At 43.8% G+C, this 17,271-nt stretch overlaps 1 protein-coding gene across 4 annotated transcripts in view; it reads right to left on the bottom strand.

Moving 5' to 3' along the window:
• LOC144212267 (roundabout homolog 2-like) overlaps positions 1-17,271 on the bottom strand; it is a 40,076-nt gene that overhangs the window by 10,280 nt on the left and 12,525 nt on the right. For 2 of the 4 annotated variants that reach the window (XM_077739990.1, XM_077739991.1), the window contains exons 3-15: positions 8,786-8,943; positions 8,601-8,721; positions 8,255-8,393; positions 6,063-6,199; positions 5,424-5,435; positions 4,721-4,845; positions 4,051-4,222; positions 2,777-2,982; positions 1,698-1,779; positions 1,442-1,607; positions 964-1,130; positions 748-869; positions 380-611 (exon numbers count right to left, since the gene is read on the bottom strand). In XM_077739990.1, the coding sequence (XP_077596116.1) occupies positions 380-611; positions 748-869; positions 964-1,130; positions 1,442-1,607; positions 1,698-1,779; positions 2,777-2,982; positions 4,051-4,222; positions 4,721-4,845; positions 5,424-5,435; positions 6,063-6,199; positions 8,255-8,393; positions 8,601-8,721; positions 8,786-8,943 (1,839 nt within the window). The remainder of the gene's footprint in view (positions 1-379; positions 612-747; positions 870-963; positions 1,131-1,441; positions 1,608-1,697; positions 1,780-2,776; positions 2,983-4,050; positions 4,223-4,720; positions 4,846-5,423; positions 5,436-6,062; positions 6,200-8,254; positions 8,394-8,600; positions 8,722-8,785; positions 8,944-17,271) is intronic. The other 2 variants (XM_077739993.1, XM_077739992.1) reach the window with 1 other exon arrangement.

The following is a 17,271-nucleotide window of genomic DNA, read 5'->3' as shown; positions in this document are numbered from 1 at the left end:
GCACTGATTGGGAGGAGTGTGATATGGCATTAAACTGATGGGATGGACTTGGTCCTGGATTTGACAAAATCCACACACCACACACAATGTACACTGTGTGTGTGTGTGCTTAAGTGACCACGTCAAGCTAGTCTAGAATGGATTTCATGGAGTCTAGCAACACAGATTTTGTGAAAAAAAGTCAAATGTCAAGGCCAAAGGCCAGAATTTGAGATGGAAAGCCATCCCCCTTGTCTACCAAACCGCAGAGGTCTGTCAAGGAACCCTGACGGTGCAGATGACACTTTATCTGCATGGACTCATGCTACTCACATGGAAATCATTTCTGTACACTACATAGTAAATTAAGAACGCTAGAGCTGTCTTTTAAATGATTTACCTTCTTCCATAGTTCGCGCCGTCATGGATTCACTGTCGGCGCCTTGAAACTCATTAAAGTACGGTCGCACTTTAATCTCGTAGACGATTCCCTTGTTGAGATTCACCAGCGTCACGTCCCTCTGCGAGGACACTTTCAAGTCCTGGATCTGCCAAGGACCCGGAGAGGGTAGCCCTGACGTCTGCCGGTAGAGAACGCGGTAGCCTTGAATGAATCGGGATGGATTGTCCACCTGGGAGAAAAAAAAACAAGAGAGCATGAGTGGCATGCTAAGCTCAAATGTAAACACCTCAGCTTTGTTTTTTTATTAGAATCCAGTTCAGAGTTGTGTTGACTCTCGTTATTTACTTTTTTAATGAACTACTCACAGTCCAGGTGACTTGCACCGAAGTGGAAGTGAGAACGACGGGGTTGTGCATGCTGACCACCACGTCGCCCAACTCCTTTTGAACGTGACGGTGGTCCACTCCCTGCGCAGTGGGACTTATATCTAAAAAGAAAAAAGAGCAAGCAAGCCATTCAAATTCAGTTGTTTGTCGGCGAGACGTATTTCAGGTGGGTTTTTTTTCTTTTGGTGTCACCACCTCGTGTCCGCACGGGGTCAGACATGGGGCTGGGGTCGCCGAGCCCTTGGACATCCACGGCCCGGATGATGAACAGGTAGACGGTATTGGGTCGAAGGTCACTGACGGTGAACTCTGTGCTCTTCACGTGTTCTGCCACTGTCTGCCAGCTGTTGCTTACTGATTGGCTGTTTGAAAAGAAGAAAAATATAGTTTCCATGAGCTGGTGGAAAGCTGTTCTTTTTAAACCACAAAAAAAATTGACATTGGAGGCTTTTTTCTAGTAATTAAAATTAAAAAGTTGACATTTGCTGATTAAAATGATCCTGAAATGCCACAGAATTATCATTAAATTGTCATTTTTTTTGTATCAAACTAAAACACAAGCTTATTTATTCTGTTTGCTTTCAAACACAACCCCCCCCCCCCCCTTCCATTCCATCTGCTTTTATTTTTGGGGTCACCAAACAGTGCCCCAGGCCACGGGTCACAGACATACCCAAAAGCCTCAATGACATAGGAGGACACTGGGGAGGCAGCCTCTGGCCCCGGTTCCCATGACAACGAGATGCTGCTCTTGGTGACATCGATGACCTCTGGCTTGGAGGGCGGACCCCCGAGGGCTGTCAGGTTGTTAGACATGAAGTCAATGGGGTCGGCTGAATCTGACATAGAAGAATAGAAGCAGATGTAAATTTAAAAAGAAAAAAAACTGCCATTCAACCGATAGGAATAAAACATGAAGTGTTGCCCACCTGTGACATCCAAAAAAGCACTCCATGATGTTTCTCCACTGGAACTGGTCGCCACACACGTGTACAATCCTGAATCCGTTAACTAAAAGAGAGAAAAAATGAATAAGAGTCAGAAAATGTATTTAATTAGAAAATTTAACCAACTATGATTATATCAATTAGCCTTTTAATTTAATTTAGGCTATCCGTAGTAACTGCAAGGACATATTTCAACTCTTTTGAGGCATCCAATCCATTAGCAATATGATAAATTTTAAGATGTGGCATACTCACATGGTTTAAACTTTATTTATGAGACAAAATTATAGCGGTAAAATGGCCTATTTTATACCAAAAGGAAATATTTCAAGCCAGGTTAGTTGTAGCGCAGTGGACATATCCGAGGATTCTTTCCTCATTCAAAGTGGGGAAAAAGCCGAGCTTTTTTTAAACTTGTTATGTTGTTACGTGAAGGTGAAAGCAATAGTCTTTGCAAGTGTGATCCCAGATGGCCACTACAAGCTCTTGCGTCAGTCTTGGCTTCGCGAGAAGCTTCGCGGCTCGTCGTACAGTAAAAATGCATTAACCTTCGATGGCCTGCATTTGGCTGGATCGAGACAGGCCGGCCGAAGGGAGAGTGTATGAGAAAGAACATTAACCAAAAAAAAGCAGCTAGTAAAAAAGCTGACATTAATTTCCCTAATTGATTTGCTCCAATAATAATCGGCCCGGATTCCCAGAACCATCAACATTATCATCCAGAGTGCTGACGCCGAAAAAAAGGATATGATCGGATTGCTCTTATTTGGCAAAGCTGACGGGAGAGTGGCCAGTGACCTTTGACCCCAAATTATTGAAGGCTTTCAGATCAAATGCCAATGTTAAACAACTCATTTTACGTGGCATTTGCACGCCGTGTTGCATGAGTGCGTAAAAAAAGGACAAATTACATTAAAATAGAAGTGAAATGACATTTTTCGGACCTATATTATACTGTAAATGAAATCATTTCACGACTTATGAAGCTTAAAATGAACAAACGCAGTCACGTTCCAGATATTTTCAAATGGAGGAAAAAAGGATGTGAATAAGCAACTGACCTTGGCATTTTGTATTTGAAGGCTCCCGCGTTCCAGCAAGGAAAAACGTGGATCTTTTCCCAGTAGGCTGACGCCATTCTTCCGCCAAGTGATTGTGGGCTGCGGGTCACCCGAAGCTTGACACCTGAGTACAGTCGTGGCCCCTAAAGGCCGCGTTTGGTTGTAGGGACCTTGCCGGATGATTGGCGGTGGGCGGTCCTTCAGGGCTGAGGAAAATCAACAGTCAGAACATTACAATCTGCTTCATGGCAAAATATTGCTCCTTTTTTTTCACGCCATTATCGCAAGGTGCTAATTAGCCACTGTAATAATTGCCAGTCCAAATGTGTCAAAACTCATTCTGACGGATCCGCGAAAAAGAAAAAAAAATGTCCTTTCCAGAGAAATACAACATTGTGCTTGTGGCCACCAAATCACAGCACACCTTCACTTTTAATTACTAGTGGAGGATTAATGATGCTTAACCCGTGGTGTTAATTAGCCTATCTCCTTCCACCCATCCATCCTTCCATCCATATGCCGGCTAGTGGTTGGCCAGAATGTGCCTTTCCCCTGGTGGCATGTTTTTGTGCTATGTTCCACCCAAACAAATGAAAGTCTTAAATTAGCACGCCAAGGAGGAAAACAACACAATGCTTTAAAAGCTTTTTAAAGTATGTTATATCATCCAGAAAACAGCTTTTGCACTCTGCAACAGTCATTTGTGGAGCCTTGTAACAACTCCCCTGCTTCCAATTTTCTCACTGCCGCTCTTCCCCTCCAACAAGTTCCTTGTAATGTGCAAAATGCTGCGAACCCAAATAAAATCAGAAACGCTAGACTTTTGGAAGCATCTTTCAAGGCCTAACCGGTAAACCGATAGCATAATTGCCATTTTCCTATTGGATGTTCGGCCACTTCTCATATGACTAATTGATTATACACACTATACATTTGATTCCGTTTCCCACTTCATATAATAAACGACACAAAGTGGAGGAAAAAACATGGGGCAATTAAATCCAACATGAAAGATCTCTCGGCTTGCTTTTGTTAATGTGTTTTCAAACCGCTCACATTCATTATGGGGAGAGGCTTGTAAACATCATCATTGCCAATGACTGCTTGCTTGGTATTTATAGCACGGAAATGGAGGCTGGCCAATAAACACGCGGCTTGAGGTACATAGTGAAAAGAATATGGTTCAAAACAGGGGAAACAGTTCCAGTTTTTGGGGAATTTCCCTATATCCATGGCGGTCAACATGTCAAGTGGTTGAGGTGGGCGTGGCTTACCGTCTGCCACTTCCAGCTGGGCTTTGGCCAAGATACTGCCGGCGACAGTGAGGGCCTGGCATATATAATAGCCGGCGTCGGAACGCTGCACCGACGAAATGGTCAGTTCTCCGCCCGGCGACACGGACACGCGGCCGTCGCCCTGCGCCGGCTGGTTTGGAAATAAAAGATCCTACGGGGGAAAAAATTGCAAAGTCAAACTCTTGAATTGGAAGATGGAACATACTAAAAAAAGGCTATATTTGTATGGCAGGTTGGGTTGCACATTCAAAACCATTCCATTCTGGGCACAATTAAAGTGCTTGTCTTGTGTCAGGCTCCTTCCCCGCGGCTTGTTTAAGACAAGCAAGAGTTGAGGCATCATCAGCTTTGTGATTTTTGTGCACCCCAAGCAGACAGGCTGGCAGGAAAGGACATTAGCCCGCTTTCATTACTTCTAATGAGTCTAATGTGAGGCGGCTGGTCAGAACAGCGTCCACTGATGATGAACGACCACTTCATTATCTGCGCCAGCCACAAAACCCAAGCACAATGTCACCCTGCTTTGATCGGTCCTTGCTGGATTTTTTCCCTCCCCAAATACAGCGGCGCGGGCAAAATACCCCGCCGTTCGGCGTCGACTAATAAATCTCTAGTCGCGAATAGCGTGCAGATTGGGCCAAAGTCTCACCTGGCCGCCATCTCGTTGCCAGAACACGGTGGGTTGAGGTTTGCCTCTGGTCTCGCAGGGAAAGGTCGCCGTTCGTCCTTGAGCCACAATCTGGTCGCGGGGTCGCACCACAAACTGAGGAGCCTCTGAATTACAGTAGCATGCAGTACAATTAAAGATTTGCGGCTGAATACAACGTTTGACAATATCACGTAGCAATACACCGTATTTTTCGGACTATACATCGGCCGAGAAGAAAAAATATAACTGTCGATTTGGAGTATTATTTGTGTTTTGGGGAGGGCATTTTTGTCAAACATGCTTTAAAGTAACAAAAGTGAAAGGGTAAACAACAGGCGGAAAAGGTATATGTTACCATCATAGTGGCCTAAAGTATTTTTTGGAAGAAAGAAAACAACATAAAAGGTTGTTGGTTGTCAAGAGAAAGAAAAAAAAACATTACTCGCAGGCCAAACTATGAAAAAAGTGTGACTTATAGTCCGTAAAATACGGCAAGTGCGAGGGTACTGCAAGTTTGAAATATCAATAAGGTGACAATACTTCAAGGGAAAGTCAGTGATTGAGAGATGATGCAAATGTGGCAGGAAAAGATCATTTGGTTGAGTGCCTTTATGGATGTTGACATCGGTGATCAAATTGTGACTTAAAAAAGAGAAAAGTAAAGCAAAAAAAGGCATGCAAAATGGGCCGAGTGGTTACTTACCGACGGGGCGAACTGGTGACCAACAAAGTGTGGGTGAGATTAAGTCACGAGACACAGACAACGAAAGCAGAGGAGTAGAAAGAAAGAAGGAAAGAAAGAAAGAAAGAAAGCAAAAGAATGAAAATCAGAAATGAATGGAATGGCGCCGCTTTTTTCCATCCATGGAGGGACCCCCCCAAAAAATGGCTCTCAATCACCAGCACATGGCTAATTCAATCATTTACATTTTTTTACCCATCACATGAAACATTCACACAAACATTTCCATTTTTTGTCATGAGGAACTGCAATATCTCCAAATATTGCAACAAAAAAATCAAAGATAACACCAAATCCAGGTCAATAAAAAAAGACATGATTATAATGACTATCTAACGAGCACTACAAATTTGTAAGTAGTGGGCTTGATGAATAGAAATAAAACTTTCCCTTTAACGTTCAAAGCAATCAAGTGGGAGAAAACCGGGGGTTGGGCCCAACCCTTCAACGCCGGAGCAATAACACGGCTAAAATGGCCCATAAAGATTTGATTGTTCTGTGAATTGGGACTTCCAATGAAATGCGGGATGGCTCAAGGAAAGTGCAAAGAAATGCAAAGAAATGCCAAGTAATGCAAAGAAATGCGTAGGAAGTACCCACCTCTGATGGTGAGGTAAGCGGAGGATTCCAATTTGCCCATCCGGTTCTCGGCCAAGCAGGTGAAGGTCCCCTGATCGCTCACGCTGGCTTTCTTAATCCTCAGCAAGAGATCCTCTTTTTCATATCGGATGTCATACCTATTTACAGAGGGAAGAGTTGCAATTCAAATTAATCAATTTACTGCATTGTTTTTCCACAAACATGTATCATGACAATACATAAAAGCTTTCAATATACATTCCCTTTCATGCCTTTTTACTTTGCATTAACATTATCAGTCAATTTTGGATTTCTTACCTAAAAAATGAGTTCAAATTCAAAATCAGACTTTCTTCCCCAATAACTCTCATCTTTTAATTTGATTTGTGAGAAATAAAGAAGTTTCCAAAGCACAAAAACAATTCCAAACGTCTGAATCTCAAAACAGTCTTTTTTTATCCCCCATAAATAAGCCAGCATTGTGTGCTTTTCTACATCATTGCCAGCTATCTGACTTTTCCCAGACAATCACGACTCCCCGATGCGCGCCCATAGCGCCGCGGAATAATGCGAGCTGAGCAATTACGGCGCCGCCACGGCACGGTAAAATTAAAGGTGCTTTCAGACGGAACCCCCACTGTTCCACGCCTTCAATATATATAACCACGAACCGCCCACTGTTGCGCAGTCCGCCCGCTGCATCCCAGACGTAAAAATGTGACGTCTACGACAGATAGACAAACTGTCTGCGAAAAAAAAGGAGTGGCGGGGACAAAACCAGTGAGCGGAGAAGTCGCCAATGAGTAATTCATAGTGTTTTTGCATCAATGTGCAGCCACCAGTGCAGAATTTTTTGGACTTTGTCGGCGGCCGGCTGGGAAAAAGAGGCGCTCCGCTCCGAATGAGCCAAGGGGCCAAGGAGTCAGCTCCATTTCTCTGGGGTCTCTTTGGCATGAGAGATCTGGCCAAATTGTGCGGCCATCCGTGATGATTCCCAGATAGAAGACAAGTCAGGCAGAGAAATGGCACAAGGGGTGAGAAAAGTCATATTGAAAGAGCACGAGGGGGTGAGGGAGGGGGAAGGGAGGGAGCGTATCGATGGGGCGGCGGAGGGCAAAAGGGGCGAAAAGCAACACACACTGGGATTCGTGCGCAGAACATTTCTGACCCACATAGACACTTCCCACCAGGGTGATGGCTTTGGGGAAAGAAGAAAACAAGTTGGAGGATGGAGGGGAAATAGTAGGCCATGTTTCTGGGAAACAAAGGGCACGCATGTTACAAGGGCAGGAGCGCTCTCCAAGGTGCTAGAGTTCTCTCAAAATGTGCCACTTGGAACTTCCACATGGGATGGAATGCCACTTTTGGAGCATTTGTTTGGAGTCTTTTTGTGGGGGGCATTCGGTGAACGCTTTGCTTATTAGGAATGTTGGAGTTATCAATATTATCTATGCGCTTGCAATGAAGAACACTTTGCTTATTTTGGATATTAAACATTACAACCTATCACACTTTCTGCATTGAATATTCAAATTAGAATGATAGAGTTGCTCTCCTATTGGCTATCTTTGGTTTTTCCATACAAATCTGCCATACTTTGAATATTACACCAAAGCTGTCACTCTGCCGGTATAAACTGGCAAAACTTTGCGATTAAAATATACGACATTCATTCCTAAGTGGCCACTTTGATGGAAACATTTAACGACGGCTTCAACTCTTGAAAACTTGAAGCATTAAAGTGGCTTTACGAGCGGGACACGGTTTACTTTATATAGGCGCTGGCTATTCCTAGTAGGGCCGTGTATGGAATGACTTGATATTAAACAACAAATGAGGCTCCTATAACATAAGGCGCGGCGCGGCGGCTGGAGCAAAAACGAGCCTTGCGTGTAACATAAAAAAAAAAGAAGAGGCAACGTTGCGAGCGTTCAAAAAGGAGCAAAAGGAGGGAGTTGCTTTGTTCTGCTAGCGGCAGCCAATAATGAGATTCTGGCTGGCTAATAAATGATTTCTGCCACACTGATGAAAGTCCACAAGTAACCCGTCAAATTGCTTCTTTGCTTCTTGAGGGACTCATTAGCTTCGCTCCAGCAGCCCCACGTCATCACTTTCACAGCAATAACGTACAGCGCAACCTTCATTAACGCACGCAACACACACATTGCTGCACTTTTTTGCACACAACACATACATTGGCACACTTTTCGCACCTGCCACGGGGGATATCGGCATCTTCCTTTCTCCAGCGCAACGTGGGAGGCGGGTCGCCTTGGACCTGACAGCGGAATTCCACGCTCTCGTCCACTAAAACCACCTGGTTCACGGGCCGTTGCACAAACACCGGTCTCTCTGGATGTGGGAAAGAGTGCACAAAAAAGGAAAAGTTACATTGAAATGCCAGAAACTGAACGTTGATACCAAAATCGTATGTACGTTGTTGCTTTTTGTAACAAATTATGGCAGAATTTTGACCAAAGATGGAGGATTTAGCCTTCACGTCAATACCAAAGTCGTACATTGTTGCTTTTTTGTAAGAAATGATGTCAGAGTTCTTACCAAAGACAGAGAGTTGAGCCTTTTCACTTTCTCTCTCCCCAACCATGTTAGCAGCGACACACACATAAATCCCAATGTCGCTTTTTTGCGTGTTGGAGATGGTCAGTTTTCCACCACGAACCTGAAAAGAACAGAAATTTAAAAAATACATTTAAAAAACGAACTGAGGCAAGCGAGCAACTCACCGAAATCCTTTCGTCTTTGAGATCCAGCCGAGCCTTGTCTTTTCTCCAAGAGGTGGTGGGCTCGGGATGTCCTCGCGGGGGCTGACACTCCAAGGTGGCCGTCTCTCCCACGGCCACCACCGCGTCCTGCGGGTTTTGTCGGAAGTCGTCTCGCAACACTGCCGTGCAAAAGAGCAGATTAAGACTCATTAACTGATAGGTGAAGCTACGTGCGCCGTTAATAATATGCCGCTTTAGGCCAACCGCCAGTCTGTGAGTGGCTGGTGGATTATCTCCTGCTCTGGAGGGAAACATTTCAACTTAAATATCCCCAAAAGGGGGAAAATAATTGTGAAATTGTATCAACAACAGTAAGACCCTTATTTGACCCTTTAAACCAAAATGTGATATGAACGTGTCCTTTGTATAAATGTCAAATAGAAGCCGTTACATATCATGTAATGGCGGTGGAAATGGGAAAATTCATGACACCCAATAAGTTCATGAGAAGAGGGTGTGAATTTAATAATACTTGATCAAGAAAGAGAAGAAAAATCCCAACCCGGGGGTGCTGGTGGGTTGTAAATGTAAGTTTAGGCACAGGAGGTGCATAGCTTAGTAGGATTGGCACTACAACGTGTAAGGAAGAGATACGGAAAGTGCCAGAACAATGTAAAAAGAGCAAAGCCGCTGGGAGCCCACAGTACCAAGAGGAAAATACACCATTAATAATTCAAACACCACACTTGGACAGCCTTACGACCAAGCGTCCTAGCATAGATAAATAGCACCCCCGTGCACAAACTAGGAAAAATGAGCATTTTCACAGCAAAGACATGAAAATGGAGTCGCTACTCAAAATACAAACACCTGATTAATTTCAACAGGGACATTTTTTTAAAAAGTGGTTGTTTTTTTCCGAGTGGTGACATATTCAGTTCAGCAGAATTCTATTTAGGATCATTTTCCTCTCTTCTACAAACAGCGCATTTTATTTAGTGGACTCAAAGAAATGCATTCTTAAAGAATTGTCAACTTTAACAGTTATTCTCTTGCATTTGGTTGCTCATTTAGCACTTGAAATGTGTCAAAGCTCTTCTCCCCAATAGAATTTGCTAAGTTATTTTGTCAAGTGGCAACAGACGTCCTTGAAATGGTTATTAAAAATAGACACTTTTGCTTTCCAGGAGGAAATGTGTCCTGAATAGCTTTTTTCATCGAGTGTGGAAATGATAGCACGTCTAAATGATGCCATCATTTGGGAAATCTGTCCAAGAGAATGTAGCAAAAACCTTTCTGCTTAAAAGTGGAAATCTATTTCAAGTAGGACCAATAAAATTGCAAGAGAAAAGGCAGGTCTTCTTAGATTTTTTTTGACCATTTTGGACAGATTGCCTCCACTTTGCAACGGTGGCGTGGTGGAGAAATTGATGGATGATGTACATCACATTTCGCGTTTGAATAGACGAGAAGTGACTGGCCAATTTCTTGCTCATCAGCTATGGCAAATTAAAAAGTGGGCGTCGTCGTCATCGCCGTGACGACGCTTGCCAGTCTCCTAGTCTTACAAAAATCACATTTTGTCAAGGAACATTGTGTCTTTTCTTCAAATCCTGGTCCTAATGTTCAATTCAGAAAGTCACATCCAACATAAAATAGCATTTAAAATAATTGTATTGCATTTATCGAGTCATTTTTTCTCTTCCTAAAGATATAAGAGCTATAAAAACATGTTGGGCTACATGTGAGGTGTAAAAATGAGAGAAAGGGGGAAGTTAATGAGGTGCTGGCCATGTGTACAAACCAGCAGCCGTGAGGTGGGGGGTTGCGTTCCAGTCTATTGAGTCCCACTCGAGGAAGCGCTGATGTCTCGACTGGTAATTTCCTACTGCGGGGAGCCCACGCTTATTGTTGTCTGATTGTCTAACGGTCAATTATTCAAGAGAGCCATTTGGCAGCTTCACTCGTACGCCTCTTTTGTTTATTCAATTGTGTCGGAAGCGTCAGTGTCAAGCAACAACAGACAAATTCCAGCATCGACTCAAAGGCGGACACCATTTCCTTTAGGTTGTATTGTTCAATTGCAATGACATCACGTTGCTCTTCCCGTTCTTCCAAAACGAATCATATACAGTAAGTCGTCTTTGCCGCTCTACCCAGACAGCGAGTCCATTAGCTAGCTGGTACGTATCGACGGCCGGTGATATCGAACATTTTACATCTAGAAGAAAAGACAGATGCTGAGTGGCTTTCCATGTAAAACCATCAGTGGTTGATATGGCGTCGAGAGTTGTTCTATTCTACATGGAAGGAGAGCGAAATATTCCTCTATTTCTAGCTAGAAGTGCTCCGATTGCCCTTGCTTTGTTTTTGTGTCCGTTGAAATGGACGAGAGTGCGTCAGTAAACAGCAGCATTTGTTTTTTCCTGCCATTTGTTACTCTCTCAGCCACCAAATGTGCTCACAGGCGACCAAATCATTCATGCCCTTCATTATTTTTCACATTACCATGTTTACCAATAACAAGGGGATAAGGCAGACAATTCTCAGCGTCAAATGTGCAACGAGAAAAAAAAAACAGATGGCTAAGAGATGTACCAGCCAATTAATTCATGATTCGACGTGTGCGTGAAAGGTAGGCGGGAAGGCGAGCGGTCCGGTTTAGGAATTCTGTGGCGATGCAAGCTAGCAAAAGGCGGAAAGAAACAGAATAATGTATGAGCGCAGAGAGAGAAAAGATGAAGACACCTTGTGAGTCGGCGTGTATAACAGATGGCTGCATTTTAGTTTTTTTGGGGGGAATAATGTGAGGTAAGAATTAAAATGCAGCCTGAAAACATGGCAATTACATGTTTTTTTTATAGTTTTTTTTTTTGGTAAAGCAAATGGACTGAGGTCAGCCATTGTGACAATCCGGCCTCACAAAGGGATTTACGAGCGCTGGACATATTTCATATGACAGCAGTACGTTGAATGGTGGCTGAAGTTTGCTGAAGATTTCTTTTTTAACACGATGGCCTGTAGGGGTGTGTCACTTTCTCAACAGCAGTCAAGCATGTCCCATATCTGTCACAAGCGGAAAACACACACACACACAACAAAACAAACCACCACTACGACAACAACAACAATAAAAAAAGCTGCCTGGCGTTCTTATGACAAACTTTGCTGATGACCGCCCCTAAAAAAAAAAAACAGAAACCGTGACAAAAAAAGGGAGATGGATGTAGATTTGTTTTGCCGTTTTTTTGTTTGAATATATCAAGAAGCCCTTAACAGGCCCGTGCCCTCAAAAAGTCATCAGCAATCAGTCAGGACCGTGATGTGGCGGGGAGATGAGAAGCGTTTACGCAACGTCCCCACAGGCAACAAATCCAGCAGATGTACATCACCTAATCCAATATAATTCTACGTTCGACAACAGTGGGTTACACGAGCCCGGGACGGTCAAATCTGGGGTCGTCTTACGACACTTATTATGCGTACACGTACAAAATGGCACTCCAGATAAATCGAATGCACTGTGAGAAGGAATATGTTTAAAAAATGAATACTATTTGCTTCAGATCGTGATGTTTACTATTCTATTTTGTAACCTAGCAACCTAAAAGCAGGAGGTGACGATAGCGTGGTGGATAAGCCGTTGCCAAATTTGTAAGAAAGACGGACGGGAAACGAACCTAGCACTGCTTCACTTTGCTTTTTGGGCTCATTAGTGTCAAATCCAATTAGTATCAACATCAATGTTGGGAAAAGATGGGCGGGACTTTTTTCTTCCACACTTGAAAGCCATTTCATCTCTCTGTAAAGTATTATTATAGGCAAGTATGCCGAGTTGTAATGGAAGCAATGGAAAATCGGAAAAGGAATGTGTTGTGTTCTTTGGAATTTCCTGCCACGTCGAGTCCAAAATATTCATTTGACTCACAAGTTGGGCATCTGAATATGGATTTCCACTTTGGGCAAGAGCCCGACACATCTCATATGCATTCTTTGGCCTTTGCACGTGAATATGCACAAAGGGTTAACGATAAACGCTGCGCCATTGTCATGTTTAATTAACTTGCATTCTCCCGTCATGTCATGAAAATGGAACTTGTGGACGCTATAGGACCAAGCTTGGCTGGCCGACTCCCCTCCTCCTCCCTCCTCCCTCCCTCCCTCCCTCCCTCCGGTTACAGTAACATGGTTCCCTCAAAGCACATTTTCACATCTATAATTAATGAATCCTGTCTCCGTGTATTTTTTCAAGAGGGCACATTGCGCCGCTCCCTTGGACTCGGCCATGTAAATGGGCTAACGCGCCTGTCTGCACCCCATTATTCAAAGGTCACGCTTTTGCATGTAACATATTCACCGGAGCCCTCCCAGTCCAAACAGATTGGACATCTATCTAAGAGCCACAGCACTCGTACGTTGCCTCCATCTTGGATCTCCATTTTTGGACCACATCACCATCAATGGTAGGCAATAATAGCATCATGTCCCACTACTTGAAATGTATGAGAATATCAAGCGTATATTTGCCACTATCCATACATATAAAGAGAGCAAATAGTTGATAAAACGAAGGAGATGATATTTCCGAGAGCCGGGGAATGAGTCAGAGATACCAATTGAGCTCTTTTATCGCAGGAGGAAGTCTTGTCTTTGCAAAGCCAATTCATGGAATCTGCAGTCATCGCCATGGCTACAAAATGAACAAGAAATGCTTCATTAAAGTGAAACTTTGAAAGATCATAACTAGTTTCATGATGTCCTTGTGCGTACAGCTTGCCATTTGACGAGTCTTTATTGAATTTTCAGAGGATGACGACTACATGTTACCATAGCAACAATCCAAAACAAGCAAAAATCCCATTCCAGAGTCTCACTGGCTGTTTCTTAATTCTAATTTCCCATTAATCCCAATGCGCCAATGAGCTGCTAAAATGACGTTCCAACTCAAATGTGTGATCACACCACACAACAACAGAAAAGCTGATAAAAAAAACATCCGCCTTTGTTTGACCTTCTCCCCAGCATGTCATTCAAAGTCCTCCATTTCATAAAGCGCCTACAGCAGGAAGAGCCAATGTTTGCGTTGACAGCAGCTATAAAAAAAAAATATGTTCAACCTTTCTTAGAGCAACCATCACGGACGGGTTGATGAGACAGCGCAAACACTCGCCCGTCACTTTCCAATTTAGACAGACGGTTTTGAGAAGAGAGGGAAAAAAGGACTAAGGGGGAGGGAAAAAAAGGACTAAGACTGGCAGGGTTCATAAAATGGTAACTCAATATAGCCAGCGATTCATTTTTTTGGACCAAAAGTGGTACGCAAGAGGACCAAATAAGTGTAAATAGTGACGTGGCTAATCTGAAGCCAGCTGTTGGTGTGTAGTTCTGTAATCCGGCTGCAGATCTGTGATGCACTGGTGCTGGCTCGGGGACAGATGAGCCAGAAGTGCCACCAGGCTGCCAAGTGGGCTCAAGGCAAGCAGACTCTACCCATGCCCACTATCCCACATCATAAACCAATACATGATTTGCCTCTTTTCCCTTAAACCAACTGATACATGTTTGGAATGGGAAAACATTATGTTGACCCATTATGTTATTTTGACTTTTGAGTATTTAGTGTTGGTGTATATTAGTTATTGTTTTTTAAAGTTATAGTTACATGAAAAGCCACCATTTTACTATTGTTATTTTAAAATATGTTTGTAATTTAATAAAATGTTCCTCCCAAAAACGTGACTAATGTGTTGTCCCGCACAACACTAGTTGATTTCCCAATCATTCCCTCCAAATCAAATCACTCGTCTGCGCTTCCCCATCTTGTCAATATGAGTTTTGCCTAACGTGGCATAAGTTATGCGTGTAAGGCGTGCGCGCGGGGAGTCCTCGTCGGGCCGTGTAATAACCCTCGGAATCACTGTCAAAATTGACTGCGCGTGGTGACACCGCCGCCAATCTGGCCGTCTGATCTGCATGCAACGCCGCACGCCAAAGCCCATGCTCTGAGGACCGACCCACCGACAAACGGGCGGAAGAAAGCAGACAACATCTGTGTCACGTTCCTACAAAGGGAAAGGTAACGCGTCCTAGAAGACGTACTACGGATGAGCGACAGATGCCAACCACACCGCAGTTTCTCCTCTATTTATACTGGGACGATATAAGAGTGGACATGTCAATAGCAGCATTTGTTTTTACTAATTATTCTATAGCATACAATTACCATTTATCAAATCCTATCTGTTTTTTTTCCAGCAAATCCTGCCTGATCAAAAAATATATGTATCTTAGATTGCAATTATCATGATTGACAGACTTTAAAGTAAAAGATTGGGGTGTCAAAAAGCTATAGGTGTCTTTTGAGATGACCAACTCTTGGAAAAACTGTCAATATAAATTTGAGTTCACTTACTATGGCCATCAGTGTATCCTGCCAATAAAAGATTTGCAAACTATGATTAGAGATGTTCTGAAAACGTTGGTCTGTCGCCACTAATAACGCTGAGACGTTATCGTTGACTGGAATTCGACCTTAAATCTGTAAACGCTTGACAACATGTCATTCCGACGCTTTCAGCGTTCGGCAGCTTTCAAAAGATGAAGAGCAGGACATTTCTTTCAGAACCTTTATAAGAGCAAGAGGAAGTACCTCGTCAGCTATTTGGGAATTAAACGTGCACTTTTTTTTAATCTTCTAGCTGGGAAATTAAGCCACATCTCCATCAACTGAGATAATTGGGCTGGCTATCAATGAGGCCATTTTTTTTTCTTTCCAAAGCAAGATTCCACATTTTTTTTCTAATTAGGATTTTTTTTTGAACAACTTTTTTTGGAATAATAGCGTAGAAAAAACAGGGTGATGTTTGCTTCCTTATCATTTAATTGATCCGCAGAATGACGGGTAATAATGAATTGTTTCAGAGCAAAGACGCAAATTACAGAGCGCCGCGTGTAGTGGCAACTTTATTAGTCAGATGCTATCGGCCGGATAATCTTGCTTCTCAAGGATCTGGCAATCACATTCCAAATATTCTATTAATAAAAAAAAAAGCTAAAATGAAATCTACCTTGAACAGTTAAAGTCCTCATACCATATTTTATCCATATTATCTTTGCAGACACATTTAGACTTTAAAGTGTGAGATCCGGTGGTCTATTCTGGCTAAATACTATGTTGAAAGTATGAATCTAGTATGAAGAGGATGGGGGATGCCGTGTGGAGACGGAGTTTACTCTCCATCCGAGTCGGACGCTTTCAGGCTCGGTGCTTTGCTTGTTGACAAGCGCACGGCTGAGTTGGCTGAGGATCCAAACCTCCACCCACAGAGACTTGCACAACTGTCACATGCTACTGAACCATTAGAAAGTACACACACACACAGTACCACAACACACACACACCAACGCACACACGCTTGCATTGACAGTGAAGCCATTTTCATTAAAAGAACCACTGGCACACTCGGCCCAGCTGGTCTCGGAGTTGACGCTGAAACCGCACATCTGGTGTCGGCGCTCCGTTCGAGAGGTGCCATCTGTTAGGACGGCTTTGGCGAAGGAAGAGGAGGAGGAGGAGGAGCAAGAAGAAGAAGAGGAAGAAGAGGAAGGTGGCCTCCAAAGAAATGCAAAAGAAAAGACAAAGGCAGGCTGGTCCGTGCCGCTGCCGCCTTTGCATTTGAAAGCGGCCCATAAAAAATGGATCTGTTTGTCGGATGCGCTTTGGACTTTGCACGCATTAGTCCTCTTCCCAGTAAGAGGATTAGATGTCAGAGTCAGGTTGGCTCTTCCGCCCTTTTGGAGCTAATGGCAATGAGCAGATAGCATGCTAAATGATTCCCACTCTCGGCAAAACACACGTCTCGGCCGCCGCCGCCAATTTCACTTCAAGAGGCGTTGGCTATTAGTTTTCTGTTCAACATGCGATGGGTAATGTGATTCTCCGACATTAGTCGCTTCCTTTAAGAGCGCCGGCCGTGGCGTACATTCCACGGGATGCTCTAATTAACCCCCGCCGGCCCGATTCATACATCACCGGAGACGCTACCGCCACAACGTGCGGCGCGCTGTCTTTTGGTGACCCATCCGCAATTAATCACGGTCAAGCGGAGGCCGACGTGTTGACGGGCGAGGACGAGTGAGGACAGAATGGCGGTCGGCTGGCACCCACCCAATCGCCAGTGGTGTCGTGGTGGTTTGGAAAAGACGACCGCGGCTACCTTGGTTTTCCGACGATACCATTGAGGGCGCATTACGCTGTCAGTGGGCTTTGGTAATGGAGTCAAAATGTCAGCAGAGGTCGTCTGGATTCAACCGCAATGCCGCTCAAACATACAAAGGCGCGGACGTGCACACACACGACGGCGTACGTAGAGCGAGAGTGTCTCCGGTCTCTGGCGGCCAACTGAATCATGCTCTTATTAAACCTTGATCGGAATTCCAGCTAGAGCATTATCCACTTAGAGTTATTAATGTTGTTGCTCGCTTGGGTGGTCGGGGGGGTCAATTTC

This window comes from Stigmatopora nigra, chromosome 19, assembly GCF_051989575.1.
Source record: "Stigmatopora nigra isolate UIUO_SnigA chromosome 19, RoL_Snig_1.1, whole genome shotgun sequence".
Taxonomy (NCBI): Eukaryota; Metazoa; Chordata; class Actinopteri; order Syngnathiformes; family Syngnathidae; genus Stigmatopora; species Stigmatopora nigra.
This window is presented reverse-complemented; position numbering and strand designations above follow the sequence as displayed.